Source organism: Malurus melanocephalus, unplaced genomic scaffold, assembly GCF_030028575.1.
Source record: "Malurus melanocephalus ecotype Western Australia unplaced genomic scaffold, MMel_1.1 scaffold_78, whole genome shotgun sequence".
NCBI classification, from domain to species: Eukaryota; Metazoa; Chordata; class Aves; order Passeriformes; family Maluridae; genus Malurus; species Malurus melanocephalus.
The window spans coordinates 1521066-1536939 of record NW_026623310.1 but is presented as its reverse complement, the minus strand read 5'-3'; the positions used below and the strand labels follow the sequence as shown (position 1 = coordinate 1536939).

At 41.2% G+C, this 15874-nt stretch overlaps 1 protein-coding gene across 4 annotated transcripts in view; it reads right to left on the bottom strand.

The window, feature by feature from the left end:
- WDFY2 (WD repeat and FYVE domain containing 2) overlaps positions 1-15874 on the bottom strand; it is an 83146-nt gene that overhangs the window by 61514 nt on the left and 5758 nt on the right. For 2 of the 4 annotated variants that reach the window (XR_008965416.1, XM_057367395.1), the window contains exon 1: positions 2862-3104. The exons of the other annotated variants lie outside the window; for them this stretch is intronic. Coding sequence is in view for 1 of the 2 variants with exons in the window: in XM_057367395.1 (XP_057223378.1) it covers positions 2862-2998 (137 nt within the window). In the remaining variant the exon portion in view is untranslated. Of the gene's footprint in view, positions 1-2861; positions 3105-15874 lie in introns of those variants that run through there. 4 annotated transcript variants of the gene reach the window in all.

The following is a 15874-nucleotide window of genomic DNA, read 5'->3' as shown; positions in this document are numbered from 1 at the left end:
AAATCCACTAAGATTTGGTTACACAATGAACATCCCTCAATTAACATGAGTGACCAGGATTCAGAAGAGAAAATCTGTGTATATCATCTGTACAAATGACACATTAAAAAGAAACTCCAACTTCGTAGGGTATRTAAAGTTTTGGTAATCTAGTTACATATGTAAACCCCCCTGAGATTCCTTCCTCCCTCCCTTCCACCATGCTTTTCTTTATGAGGAATAACCACATTCTCTATTATTTCATAGTTTTCATTTTATTTCTTAAACTATATGCATGTGTGTGCTACAAATATGATTTGGGGCTATATATGCATGCCTATACAAATTATAGCTGAAACCACTTCCATGTATTTTAAAACCTGATAACATCACTGGTACCATACAAAATTGAGACCAGAGATCAAGCTAGCTCCCATTTCAAAAGATTTTGGTGCATAGGGCCATATTGTGCAGCAAAGAAAACCTTTAAAGTGGTACCTAGCTGTTGCATACACTAAGACTACCAGCAACTTCAGTGACGATGTGTTCAGCCATTCACCAGCAAAACAATTCCTCCTCCACGTACAGAAGAGGACCCAGCCTGAAGCAAGTACTGGAGATGGCAAGTCATTCCAGCTAAAGTTCTCTGTAAAAGTTTCAGAACATTTTCCTCATAAGAGCAGTGCATATCACAGGCTGGGAAAYATGGACAAAACTCACTTGGCTAACAAGGGACAGATAGCATCTCCATAACTATCCTTAACAGATTCCAGGAAGCTCTAAAAGCCCTCCACATTCCAAGGCCATTAAACAACCATGTCAGCACTAACACTAGAAGGCAGGTCCAAACAGGAAAAAGTGCAATAAGGATCTGCACAAGCCTAATCATAATACAAAGGTATTGAAAGTCCRGCAACTTATGCTTTCACCCCAGGTATCCCAAACTTACAAGTTAGTCTCCCAACCTGTTATTCTTCAGTTTTAGACTCCTAACATTTTAATTATAATAAAAATGCTAATGAAAGCAGAAAATTAAAAAAAGGAGCCCTCAGCCAACATCTTCATGCCTAAAGAAATAAAAGGCAGGATCATAGCTTGTAGCATGTCAAGGAGGTTGCAAATAAGCAGCGCAAGCAGGCACATTACCTGCTTAATTCCTTTAAAGAAAATAGCTTGGGAACCTCCAGACTTCTTACAGTACTTTATGACTGTTGAGCTATCCTGTATCACTAGCAAAACATTAAACATCCAGTCACACATCCAAGGGTTTGCTGTGGGATGGGAAAGGTGAGGATGGTGTTTATGAATTGGAGAGTTTCTTATTGTGAAACACACACGTTCTTCTTCACTGCTTGTTTCTCAAAGCTGACATCTCAGCTACTTGTGAAAGCAAAGGTGTCTAATCAACCCCTTTCTCTACACAGAAACATCAGCCTGGAGCATCAACCTATTATCAGCAACTAAAGCTACTTATTTTTTTCTAAGGTTAAGGAAGAAGTGGAAATTGAGAGAGACATCTATATGAGAAGAAATAAATTTCAGGAATACCTTATTATAAGTAAAAACAATTAGCTAAGTAAGTTTAACAAGCTACAATGAACCAAAACAAGCTCAAGCTTTATTCAACATCACATCAAATACATAAAAAATGTAAAGACAATAAAATCATGAGCACATAGCAATGCAAAACTCTGCTTAAAGTTCCTTTGACGGTGTACTCGTTTTAAATAGCTCAGCTCCTCTTGCTGCCAGGCATGAGAGTTCATTTGGAGACCTCAGCCTAGATGAACTTAGATGATCTTAAATTTGCACATATTTGAAAATTAGCTGAAAACTACGTGACAATGAGGACAAAAATGAAAGAAATATTGCCAGTTTTTTTGGAAAGCTTGYGAAGATGTAAAAGCAGACATTCAACAGAACAATAGGCATCCATGAGAAACAGTCCATCCAAATACCCTTGAGTATCAAAACATATTGACACACCRGTCAAAATGTGTCTTTCAATCTTAGGACACAGGTTATGTGGTACATCTGAGTTGCAACTCTGCTTAAAATAACTAGTTATGGACACTGCAAGAAAAACAAGCTCTTATTTTAAAACAAAAGGACTTCAAGATAGAATTTTGAAGCTCCGGCTGCAGGGCTGAATTAAGTTTGAGCTCTTTCAGAAGAGACAGAGTTACCTCTGGGCAACYTCAAACCCTGCGAAGCCCTGCTAAAGGGCCTGAAAGCGTTCTCCTTGGCAGTTTTTCAAAACGGGATTTAACTGCAAGATCTTATCACTGATACATGGTATTTTTAAACSATTACCAAGAAACGTTTGGAGAGGGGAAATGGGAACCAAAACTACTGTTTCAGCCAATACGCCACAGTCTTTAGGCAAGGTCAGATACCTCCACAGACTCCCCGCAACCCTTGTGACGAAGAGGATCTCAAATTCCATTTTACCCACGCTAAGAAAAGTCACTCAAGTCCTGCAAGTTTCAGCGGCGCCCCCAGCCCAGTCACTACTCTGACCCACACAGCAGTGGAGGAGGAGGAGCGGGACACCTAACTGGAGACCCCTGCTCCAGGCTCCTTCCCCTCCACGACGTGATGTGTCTCCCTAAAGAAATGTCCCCATGCTGGACCACCGCCACCTTGATGGTAGCCCGGACTCCGGGTAGTGGAGCCCCACAGGGATGCCGGTGGTCTGTCTCCACCATCCCCCGTCGGCGGGACGCGCCACCTTCCGCCACCGCTCGCGGGTGATGCTGGCGATGGGGKACCGCCACCCAGGACCCCGCGCCGCGGGCCCGCGGCTGCCACCGTCACCAGCAGCAGTGGTGGGAGGTGACAGACCACCGCCAAGGCCCCGCTGAACACCCGCTCCCCGGTACCTGTCTTCCGAGACGCTGATGACCCCGTCCTCCTTGGGCACTATCGCTGCCATGTTCACCACCTCCTGCGAGCCCTCCACTTTGTTGAGCAGGAGGGGTTTGCGAGTCAGCGCCTTGGGCTGGGGCTCCGCCGCCATGGGGCCGGCGGGCACCGTCGCTGCCGCCGGAGGAGGCTACGGCCGGGGGAGGRAGGCAGGGAGAGAGGCGGTCMGCACCGCCGAGGMGGAGGAGGGACTTGCCAGGGCCGGTCGCTCCCGGGGAAGCAGGAACAGCGTTTTGGCGGCGGCGGCACCGCCCCCGAGTGGGCAGGGCCAGGCCGGGCCGGGCGGGGCGTGGGGGGCTGAGGGGTGGGAAATGGCGGCAGCGCGTCGCCATGTCGCAGAGTGGGGTTGTGGCGCCGCGCCTTCGCGAAGGGAAAGCTGCGGCCCGGCGCTGGTGTGAGCACACCTCTCCTCTCAGGAGCGCGGGCTCGGCCAGGAGCAGCCCGGGCAGCGTGTTCCTCTCCGGACCCGTGCCCGGTTATGGTCTGTCAGCTCCGTGCGGTCAGTCCCGGGGCCGCACTGCAGTGACCACTGGGCGAAAAAAACCCCAAACGAGTAAAGATTATACTTTAAGCYGCTGCTGAAAGCGGCTGCTTCCCTTTGTGATTTTCCTATCTTGAGATGTTCCTGGGACTGAAGGTGAACGTGGTATTTCTGCTGCTGCATTAGATAGGGACGCGAGCAGGCAAGGCTGCAGCATGGCGCGAGCAGAAATTCTCTTTCAAAAAGTTCATTCCTAAGGGAATCGCAACATACTTCCAGCAGCTCGTTTCTATCAAGAGGCTCCTTTTCACTCGCTTTTCCTGACAGATTCATTGAGCTCCAAAAAGTCAGATCACTTGCCCAAAGCTCTGTGCTGAAGCCAGTGAAAGGCAACTTCCTCCCGAGATGTACGCCAAAATTTCATAATCTGTCTCCAAAGATTCTGGAAAATTATGCCTAATGTCTGAACTGTAGTCCTACATTGCAGAAGTTGTCAGCAGATTGGAAAGCGTTATTTCAGCTGCAACTTTAAATTTACCCACACTAAGCCAATGAGCAGTAATCCTCCATGAAAAAAAAAAAAAAATCAGGTATGAAAAAATCCAAGATCAGGAGTTTTATTTTTTTCTCCAGGAGTAGCACACAGCAGCATCTGCAACAGAACAAACAGTGATTGCCCACTCACACTTCTGTTGCCTATGTAATAAATAGAGGCAACAGAGGAAAGATACAAGTCAATGTCTTGTGACAGAAACAAAAATGTCACCATTTTTAGTAATCTGTGTTCTGCTAAACAAAAGCAAGGTCTACAGGARCGCAGCAAGACATTGAAACTTTCTCAGCTAAACATGAGAGGTCCAGAAAAGTGCTGTAGAGGGAAAGGTCTGRTCAGCAACAGCTGGATTACAGAAAGGAATCTGCACTCTCAAACTATTTCCCTGAGGATGTGTGATTGGACTAGATSATATCTCTTCCTCATAATTCTTAAAAGGGAACTACTCTAAAGAGTGAAAGACGCCCCCCTACTTCTTACTGCTATCGATGATCCTGCAGTCCTAGGCTAGACCTACAGGTGGAAATGCTTGTCTCACTACTTGATAAGGTGAGGTATTCTTTGAAGATTGATATACTTGATAGTTTTCAGAATATATCCAAAAAAATCTTTTAAAACTGAAGTCTGGGAAGGTCTGCTGACCTTGTAGTTGTTTGCACTCAAGATTAGGCACTGTGGATCACTGACAGAATAAACAGGGACTGAGCATATGCTGGAGACACCAGGCTCCAGGTTCTTGGGGGACCCTGAATATATTTTTCAAACAGGCTATTAAGGAAGAAAGTAGTTGAAAAAAWGGGTATCTTGATAGGCAAAGGTGTGGGTCTGGAAGGAGATCCTACATATTTCCCAAATAATTTGGATTATCCTCTATTGCCTATTGCCTATTGAAACATCACTCTTCCCTATTAACTTTGTTTCTCTTATATCCTGAAACAGTTCCAGGTCCAACTACTCACTCCTTCAAGGTTTAAGACACTGGAGGAAGACTCTGAAAGGCAGGCATACATTTTGGACTGAAGGGAAATAATAATATGCTGAAATCAAATATATGCTTTATATAAGTGCTTGGTCTTTGGAAATAAGTTACCCTTTGGGGAGAAAGGAAGGAGAAAAAAAAACCACAATGTGAGAGAGACTCGGGTGGCTATCCAAGATGAAATTTTTAAGGGCATTTTTTTAAAGCTTATCTGTAATGGTGATTTCCTCTGCAAGACCAAGAAAGTACTTGAATAATAAAAAGGTGTCCTGAGGTCTAGTACATCATTTTACCAGGTGTGCAAACTTGAGGTCAATGCTCTGCTTTCCCCGATGAGATGGGGAAATATGGTTGGGAAATKATTGCAATCAAAAGCAATTTTGCTATGACTTAGGGAAGAAAAAGTAGTGTATGGAAACCTGGGGAGAGGAGGAAGGCAGACAGAGAAGAAACAGAAAGACTTCGAAGTGAGAACCTGGAGATTCCTCTTGCATTCTCCCTGACAGGCTAAAAGAGTATTGTGAGGGTGGAAAAGGCAATGAAATTACCGTCAAGATCTGAGTGTTCTCCCAGATCTTCCACTGTCACACACGAAACAATAAAAAAAATTAAAAACCAGTTTTCCTGTAATGACAAAAAGTCGGTAATCATGTTTTGTGTGACAGTTCAGACAAAGTTAGAATTGCTGTACATTTCAAGTTTAGTGAGTACTTATGGAAGCAAAATTAGGGTAGTTTAGAAAAATGTTTYCCCCTGTAACTGAAAAGAAAAAATCAAGCAAATAAATCTCGTAAATACTTCCTAGAATATATTTTTTTCATTTTCTGTCATAGCTTTCAGGTCAGATTGTATGGACTGGCAGCAGGACAACTTAGTAACTGAATTTGAAGCCAAGAAAAGCAAGCTTATTCAGTTATTGTTCTGCATAAAAAAAAMCCAAACCATATTATTAAGAATTATAAGATGCTCCTCTGGTATTTGCTTTTTGCAGGAAATAGCAAAAATTACACGATGACAACATTTAAATGTTCTATTTCTTATTGTCTACAAGGTATACTTGGATTATGTGAACTTTCTTGAAAGAGTGTATCCACCAGTAATACAGAATGAAAAGCAAGCTGTAAAGTGCAGCTTACTTTATATCGAATCAATATCACCTCATCTTTCTTAGCATCATTTCTTCTGTGTTCTGGCATGACACCATAGTAAATGAAACATCCATCCCTCTGTTAGTTTTGGCCTTTATATTTTTGATGCAGGCTTACTTTCCCTCTTTTGATTTGGGTAGAGCAGAATTAGGCTGCCTGCCTTAAGCAGCAGTAGTGCCTCATGTTATTCATGCGCAGGGTGAGAACRGAAGAAGCAGGGGAAGCAGCTGTGCTGGTTTGGACCGATGTGTTCACAAACAGTTAAGCCTCTTCTTCCCTGGTACAGTAGCCCTCGTACAGCAGTAGTGTCTTGAAGGATTTTCTCCAATTCCTTATCTGTAGTCTTGTTTAGGGTTTAGGGATTGGAGCAAACCGAATCCCCAATCTYCCCTGGCAATTTGCTTTAAAAAGCTGCTCTCTGGCTCCATCTTCTGTTTGATTGGATGGGTTTGGGGATTTTTTTGTCTTTATTTTAGCATATCAGGGTGAGATTCTTCTAAGTTTTATATACTACAGTTGTTTTAAAAAGTAGGTAATCACATCTTGTGTGACAGTTTAGATAAGCAGCAGAGAACCCTGACTGCAGATGGAAAGAGTGGCCCAGAAAGGAGGGAGTTGAAGGTCTCCTGCTCTGCTGTCAGCCCTGTGTTTAGATGCTCCTGTTCTGCCAAGTTGTTATTCCTATTACAAGACAAGGTGAAATCCCTTGACCAAAAGGCACAGCAACATGTTCTCTTTTGGTGTAATTGTACTTTTCTGCAAAATTATGACCATTACATTACCTGGCACATGACATTTCTGATACATTTCAGCTAAAACTGTCAAGCACTGGGGCCATGAATAGGCATAGGACAATTTAATAAACAGATTGGTCTTTTTGTGTATGCTATGAAAAATAGCCCTTTCACAAAGTGTTCAACGATAAGAAGAGTAATAGTAAAAGTCTTCAAAACAGGCCTCTAATAAAGAAAAACTGGTTTATGGTGATTAATTTTTAGGCCCAAACTATTCATGCCCTTTTGAGCCATTAAGTAATCTGATTCCAGTTGCTCTCACTCTGCAAGAAGGGAACTAGTGTGGGAGCAAAACTGCACTTTGACTGATCCAGTGCTTAAATTTAAAACTGCTCTGCTGACAGCAAGCCAGATTTTGGCATCTGAGGCCTCTTCTTGAATCACCCATGCAAAATCAAAGAACTTAGATACACAGATGATAACTAGATAAAAAAGGTAAGAACCACTTGGCAACAAGCAGAGTTGCCTCTCAATAGCCACTGAACATGGTGTTTTATTCTCTCTCATAAAGAGAGAATGCTTGTTTGTAAACCAAATGTTTTCCAGCTTTACAATATATGTAAAGGGATGTATGATTTATATAGGGATGTATGATATATATAGTGATGTATGATTTCTTCTATACTTGCACTTCTATGCAATTGCAAAAATGCATGCTTCAAATGCTCCCCTTCTATTTTGTCATCAGTGACAACCTTCATAAGATCGTTACTGGAAAGCATTTTTAATTTCAGATGCTACATCATTCTTGGAAGAATGTGGGAAATAAATATAGATGAAGGCAAACTTCATGAAGTACTAAAATGTTCTGTGGAAAATTTACTTGTCCATCTTGCTTAAAAATATTAAACTTGTCACAAAAATGCACCCTCAAATTGAATCACTGCTCCTTATTTTGCTCCAGGTATTTATCASTCACACAGTAAGTAGTATACCACCTATCATATTTCTATTAGCAAGACCTACATGCTCATTGGGACAATTTTCTTCTGTATTTTATTAGTTTCGATTTATGTGGCCATTGAGAAAATGAGAACCTATCAGAAACAGAGTTTAAGTATGCTCTGGGTCAAAGTTATGGAGAGGAGGTTTAGCATTAAAAAATAAACATTACAGTACCACTGTGTAGCATCTTATTGAGAAAATATTTGCTCATTTTTAGCTGCCCTGCAAGTGCTGTTGGCTTTGTAACTGACTATGAACATGTGAGAACAAAAAAGTGATGCTGTGTCAGTGTGTGAGCTGCAAATGAGAACTCCTGGCTCATACATTYTGCTCCATAAGCAGTTCGGCATTGTATGCAGTCTTAATGCTGTTTCCTTTGTCCTCATTGATCCTGCTATAGTATTACTCACATTTTGAGCTCCCAACTTTCTGTAGAAAAACCTCTGTAATTTAATTCACTGTCTTTTTGGTAGAACTTTCTGACCACTAATTCTTTGAAACTCATTACTCTTGTCTTTTTCTAGGCCTCAGGACCTAAGACTTCTTTTTTTTTTCCCTTACATCTTCCCTCTGTGATATTGAAGAATCATAAAGTATCATCRACAAACATAATTTTGTATTTGAAAAATGCATTAAAATCACCTATGCAACCTGCATGAAATGTAAATAAATTCATCTTACATAATACATAAAAGCTTTGAAATATTTCCTTTTCTTTCATCTGAAGCAATTAAGAACATATCCAGGGAATAACAAGGAACAACTTCTTACAATAATTTTTGTACTTTTGGCTTTTTTTTTTTTTTCTCTCACTTTTATTGCGCATGGCCTACAGTTGTTAGATTAACAAAATGCTTGCAACCATCTGAAACCTCACAAAGTTCAACAAGGCCAAGTGCAAGGTCCTGCAGCTGGACCAGTGGATTACCAATACAAGCCAGGGGATGAATGGGCTGAGATCAACCCTGCAGAAAAAGTCTTGGGGATATTGGTAGATGAAAAATCAGATATGACCCAGCAAAGTACACTCAGAGCCCAGCAACCCAGTCACATCCTGGACTGCAGCAAAAGCAGTGTTGCMAGCAGGTCCAGGAAGGGGATTCTGCCCCTCTGCTCTGCCCTCATGAGACCTCGCCTGGAGTGCTGCATCCCTAGCACAGGAAGGACATGGACCTCTTACAGCTGGTCCAGAGGAGAACCACAAAAACGGTCAGATGACTTGAACATCTCTCCTATGAAGAAAGGCAGACAGAGTCAGGGGTGTTCAGCCTGGAGAAGAGAAGGTGCCAGGGAAACCTTATTGCAATCTTTCAATATATAAAAGGGAGCCAGTAAGAAAGAGACTTTTAACAAAGGCTTGTGGTGACAGGACAAGTGGCAAGGGTTTAAACTGAAGGAAGGTAGGTTTCTCTTAGGCATAAGAAACGTTTTACAAGGAAGGTGGTGAGACACTAACACATTGTTCAGAGAAACTGGGGATGCTACATGCCTGAAAGTGTTCAAGGTCAGGTTGAATGGGGCTCTGAGGGACCTGGTGTAGCGGAAGGTGTCCCTACCCATGGCAGGGGGGTTGGAACTCAATGATCTTTAATGCCTCTTCAAATCCAAACCATTTTGTGATTCTATGATCTGAGTGCACAAGGASAAAAATCAAACAAGAAAACTACTATTAAAATATAAACTACTATTAAAATACAAACTACTATTGAAAATATAAAAATGTTTCTTGCTTACTAATATTGAAAGTACCTTTGAAGAAGGAATGAAAGAATGCTACTGCTAACAAAGCTCTGGCATCATTTTAATAYGTGCTTTTCAATAGAAAGTTTTTGGAGCTGGGCAGTTTTCTTAAGGTCAAGCCATTTTTATCCCTTACTGCAATTACATGGAAAGCACTATATTGTATAAATGAAGCATCTGGATYCTTAAAATATATATGGAACCCTCATTAAAGCTGCCAATTTTTGTCAACGCAAACCTGTGACAAAAGATTGCTTTAAAAACTTGTGGTTCCCCAAGCAGGGCAGCTGAACTCATCCGTCCTGTGGAAAATTATTTCTGCAAAGAAGCCCAAGAAGCAGCTTGAGAGTAAAATTGCAGAAGTTTCAGTATATACAGGGACTTATGACTCACTACTGCAGGGCTATTTGGAGTTAAAAAGGAATCCCGGATTGTCTAATCAAACTTTTGCATGTCTTATTCTGTGCAAATGTTATGTGCCACCTTCACTTCAGCAGGCAAATCACCATTTCTGGCCATCACTGCGGGAAGAGGTTTCTCAGCCTGTGAGCACATATATACATTCCAGTAATGCCACATTTAGGTGGGCACTATCATGGTGTTTTAGAGCATTTGGTTCTATTACTTCATGGCCACTCCTGATAATTTTTATTCTGGATAGATTAAAGCCAGAATGTCTGAATGCTTTGAACATCTTGCACAGTAGTAGGCCCATATGTTTATCATCACAATCTACAGAGTGCCCTTTGATTTTGAAGAGAGAACAATATCTGAGTCAAGTTTAGCTGCTTTAGGGAGACATCTCTGGGACAAGAGTGGGTGTGAAAGCACTGGCCCACCACAGGACATCCACCAAATGTGAAAATTCATGAAAATTCATGAAAGTGGGAGAAATACACTTCACTGTAAAATAGGAAATGCTCTAGAGACAAGAGGCCCCGTGTGTTTGGAGGGCAAAACCAATTATTCAGTCATGTCCTCATCTGTAATTCAGTGACCTCCTTGTATAAAAATATCATCTGACAAAATAGTAGAAATACCTCTATGAAGACTGAGGAACTGATGAGTGTACAGACTGTACCTCTGAAAGTGCACAAGGAAACTCCAAATGGGAAAGAAAGAAAATGCATCAGTCAGTCCATCTGGGAGAGAGGAGGAAAAAAAAAGATGCATTCTCAGTAGTTTTCATTAGCCCCCAAAATTCAGGCTAACTAGCTCCAGAATATCTTCTGTATTGTATCCTTAATATGAGCACAGGACAATTTTCACACAGACTCTAAACCAGATGTCTGTATCAAAAGATAAAGGTGCTCAAAACACTCCATAAGAGGCCAAGTGGTGCTCTTGAAATCAAAAAAACTTATCTGGTGTGTTAGATCAGTTCCCACTAACAGGAAGGGAGTAGGGCAATAGTTATTTTTCAGTGAAGCGTGACAAGAAACACTAAGAATTGACCATGTCTCCCTAAGTGTTCAAGTGAGAAGACATTGGAGAATGGGAAACATAATAATTAAGAACATGTAAAGACCCTCAAATTGTAACGAATGAGTGTTGGAAACTGGTTTCTCCATCTGAAAAAAACCAAGAAGTAGATGTGCGTGTATACACATATTTAAACACATTAAACAAACAAAAATCCTCACCACTCCCCCCCCCCCCCCCCCCCCCCCGCCCCCTCCCAAAAAAACCCCAACAAACCTCCCCAACAAACTGGAAAAGAAAGCTTTTGCCAGAGCTAGGAGACCAAAACAAAAACTGTAGCAAGAAATTCAGGTACCTGCTCCAGCTCTATTAGCTCATAAAACAGAGCAGAGATTGTTCTTTGGGTTCTGAGGTCAAACTGTGTGTCCCAGCTTGCATTTTAGAACTACATTTTCTTCTTCACCGAAAAGTGATGATGATGTAAAATTGCTTTGGAGGAAACAACTCATGCTCCATGCTGTCCTCCAAACCAGGTCCATGGACYATCTGAGAGGTTGCAGGTGTTCCATGTGAAAATTGGCAAGTAATCTGCCCATACATCAATTTTAAGAGTTCTGCATGGAATGCCAGAGCATTGGCCTCTGAACCTACCAGCGTAGATCTAGCTGATCAGCTTTCCTCCAGCATTTTGGAATCTTCCAATCCAGCAATGTGGCCACAATGACCCTTCCAATGCAGAAGCAGGTACCAATAAGACATCTAGCAAACTCCCTGGCATTCAGGAACTACGTGGTGACAGTCCCAGGCAGGTGCCACGACCTGGACTGCTAGAGGAGCACTTGTACACAGGCAGCCTAATTTCTCTTCTTCACAGTGGCACACATTAAAGTACAAGCCATCCTCTCAAGCACTTCACTGTGCAGATTTATGTTCTAGGGACTTCAGCATCTGGCTTTGCAGAGTGTCTCCACAGGGATGTCTGATTGGACCTGTATCAATCAGCATTCAATTCCTTGACTTCCTCCTCTGGGAGATGAGTGCCAGATGGGACTCTATTACCTCCTCTTTGATACAATCCTGCCTGACAATTATCCTCTCACAAGTGCTGATAACTGAATAGAAAAAAAAAAAAAAAAAACATTCCAGAAGAGAAATTAGGACAACTTTCCTATGTAGGGATGGGCTACAGCCTGATCTGAATGGCGAGGAGGAAAGGGGGAATGGTTGTGCAGCTGCAGCAGGATTTCATACTGTGAACACATCACTCCAGTGCCTTGAAATACTCTTGTACTACTACATTTGCCATATGTGTGAAAGTGACAGTCAAAGAGGCTTTGCTATCATAGAATTTCTTAGGCATCTACCCTTTCTCCAACTTGAAGGTATGCAGTGTAAGTCCTGGTATTCATAGGAGTACTTATTCTCTGAAACTATATTTTGATTAATGTCAGGGGTTTTCATTCATGTCCTTTGGTTTTGGCCAAGGAAAAATACGGAGCTATGCTCTTCTGTGCACTGTATGTACACATGAACAAAGATTCAGAAGAAAATGAAGGAAAAATACCATTTTTAACTAAGCATAACAATTTTGAAAAGAAAATTCATACACACCTTATGCTTTTGTTTCATAATAAGAGGTGACATGCTGCTTAAGTGCTGACYTGTAGCAGAATAGATTAAAAATTCTTGGACCATCAGTAGCAAGAAATCACAGGGCTGTACTTACAGAGGTCATTAACTGTCCAGACATCTGTTGGGTAACAAATTCTGCCAAACATAGGTCATGAAGTGGTTCTTGAATTATGCAGAGGAGAATTTCAGAATCCAGAAAACAGAGAATTCAAGCAGAGAAAGAGCTGTGTAAGACCTTCTTATTGCCAGTTGGGAAGAAAATCACTACAGCATTAGAATTACAGGAAAGTTTGGTGCTAGAGGCAGTGGTGTGCTGCATTGCTACAAGGGCAATAAGGAACAGATTTAGATGATGGGCACAACTTCAGTTATATACTCCACAAAGCAATTAACATTATAGCAAAATTGGCCATATTAATTAGAGGGACAGTGACAAAAGTAAAAACTACTGTAAAGCATGTTAACACACAAGTAATAAATTTCAGTATGATAAAAGGGAATTAGGAAACAGTGAGCAGATGCAGAAATGGAAAAATTGGTGCTAATTGAAAAGCCTGGGATATTTGAAACAATGTATAAATTAAAACATAATAGATTCTAATTCCCCTTGAAAAAGCAATACTGTCCCATTTTCCCTAAATTAACTGTAGTAGCCAGTTGGTAGAGAATCACAAATGAGCCCAATTACGCTGCACTGGACTATAATTGGGTTAAAGGGCTGTCATTTACCTCTAAAATGAGAGCTCAAATGATATCTGTCAACCTTTGGAATCAGGAGTTATTCCGGTATCAGGAGTTACTTATTAGCTGCCGCAGAAGTCCAGCACACAGCACAACCAATCATCGAAAACACAAAGAGTGAAAATACTTGTCAGGGCAAATTAATAGTTTTGGCTTTTTTCCCTCAGCAGCTTAGGAGAGCTACATCTAAGTAGATAAGCCATATCTGAGTAGAAATGTCAATAAAAACATATTGTAACTTCTTCTGAAAGAGAAGATAAAAAGGACCTGAAATGGAAGACATCAAGAAAAATAATTGATCAAGGAAAATAAAATTTAATAAAATCAACCTGCAATACCTTGAAAAGTAATGGAATGGTTTTTGTCGCCTTTGTATTATAAAGTTTCATCATCCTTCAAGACCCCAGTTATATAAATCACTGCTAGCTTTATTCACAATTCACCATAAACAGCAAAAAGAAATACATATGTCAGTGTCGAGTTCCTAGGAAAACAGACTAACAGAAAATAGGAATACCTTAAAAGAGGGAAAGACCAGGAGAAACTCAGAGAAAATGTTACACTTATCATACAGCCGGTGTACACACACTGCCAAACCTAGAGAAACATACATTTACTGTCAATGTGAATTATGGGATGGGCTTTCTTGGACTTTTTATTTTGGCCCCATGTTTGGAAAATAACCATAAATAGTATGTTGTCTTAAAAATGGCTTACCAACAGGAAAATATTAGAACTGATCCTGAAATGTTCAAGGCTTTCCAACTGCAACATCATGAAATTGAAAGCCATCTCCAACATTAAAAGAAGTCATCACTGACAAAACCAGTACTGCTTGGTGAAGACTGTTGTTAAGAAAAAAGGTTACACTTGTTATTCAGGGTTTGCTATAAGCTGGTCTCAAGTCAATTCTAGAATTTTCCTAATGAGAAATGATTTAGTAGCCTTATTTCAGTAAGAATTATCTTTTTTTTTCAGTTTTCAAAGCTGCCTTTTAAATGCCCTTCCTTCTCATTTGAAATATTTATAAAACAAGACATTATTTTTCTGCAAATTGGTGCAAGACATATTTGCCCACTGTGGCATCCACTCAAATTTCTATGACAAATAGGCCTCGTATCAGGGCTTCAACGGCTGCATAATAGTAGAAAAGAAAAAAAATCTTCTCACTTAATTGTATCTTTCAAACAATATGCTCACCAAACATTCCCAAACACCTTAACATCGGTCTATGAAGTCATGGAATAYAGATGATAGATTTCTTCTCTGGATTAGAGGCTTCATGGGGTTAATTGTATTCTAGAAGACCTATGTCTGTGCTTTATAGATGGCTTTTGTAGGGATTTCCGATTAGCTACTAGTTCAGATTTGATTAAGTTTTCATTAACTGCTAAGCTGAAAAAGATCAACTGGTCTATATTCCATTCAACATAGTCATCAGCCAGCAGCTTTGCAGAGAGCAACGGAGTGCATCTTTATTTTAGAGTGTATTTTGATTTTGGGCTAAAGATGGCAATGCATAATAATCACATTCAGAGTAAAAGTTGGACAGTAAACTTCTTCAGTGTGACAATATTTTAAAAGAACTCAGCTCTCAAATACCACATGCAGATGTGACACCTCAGTGGGAAGCAGCTTATAGATGAACTAATAATTCTGTTTGCCAAGACCATACACATTACATTTGCCGTTAAAAAAACCCAAACAAAACAAACAAAAAACCCACCTCATTGCTCTGCCTCCCTGGGAAGTGCTTGTAGGCTACCCTTTAGCTCTAAGTGCTCTATAATCCAAGCTGACTGTAGCTGAAATTGGTGTCCCTTAGCTGCTTGATTAGTTCGATAAATTCTGCACGCTCGTGTCTGGGATCCATGGTAATAGAGTTACGTTGCTATGCTATGAAATGTGCGGGAGGGTCCAGCACTTCAGGAAGGGTATGATTTCCAGGCCTAATGAAACTCGGTAGTGAAGGCAAGAAGGAATGCTTGGAGGAATRAACAAAAGCAATCGCTGGAACAATGACAGGGGATTGCTCAGATCAGTGGGTACAGGCAAGGCATCAATGCCCCAGGAAAGCTTCCCTGGGAGGGCTGTAACAACCACCCCAAAGATCATTCAGAAGTGATGTGGTGGAGGAAGAGATTCATAGTTCTGTTCCTGTCATTCTGAAAAAAGCCTGCATGGCAACATTTTTACAGGTGGAGGATGCATTAACCCCAAAATCCAGGGCAGATTGCTACAATCTTTCTCAAGCTTTCACCAGACCTATTATCTCCAGCCGCTCTGGCAAGAGAAGTTTTTTGTTTTTTTTTTTTTCCCCTGGCATAACAAGCAAAAGCCTCCTCAAATCTGTTGTTTTAGTGAATGCAGAAGACTCTTATTTTGTTCATGACCTGGGGGACTGGTGGGAAGCTGAGAAGTCTATACTGATATTTTCCTGGGCACTTGGGTGGTATCAGTAATGAAATGGGCTGCTACCAACATCTCAAGGATGGAAAATGAGAGGGAAGAGAGAGGAGGGAACGAGGGAGGGAG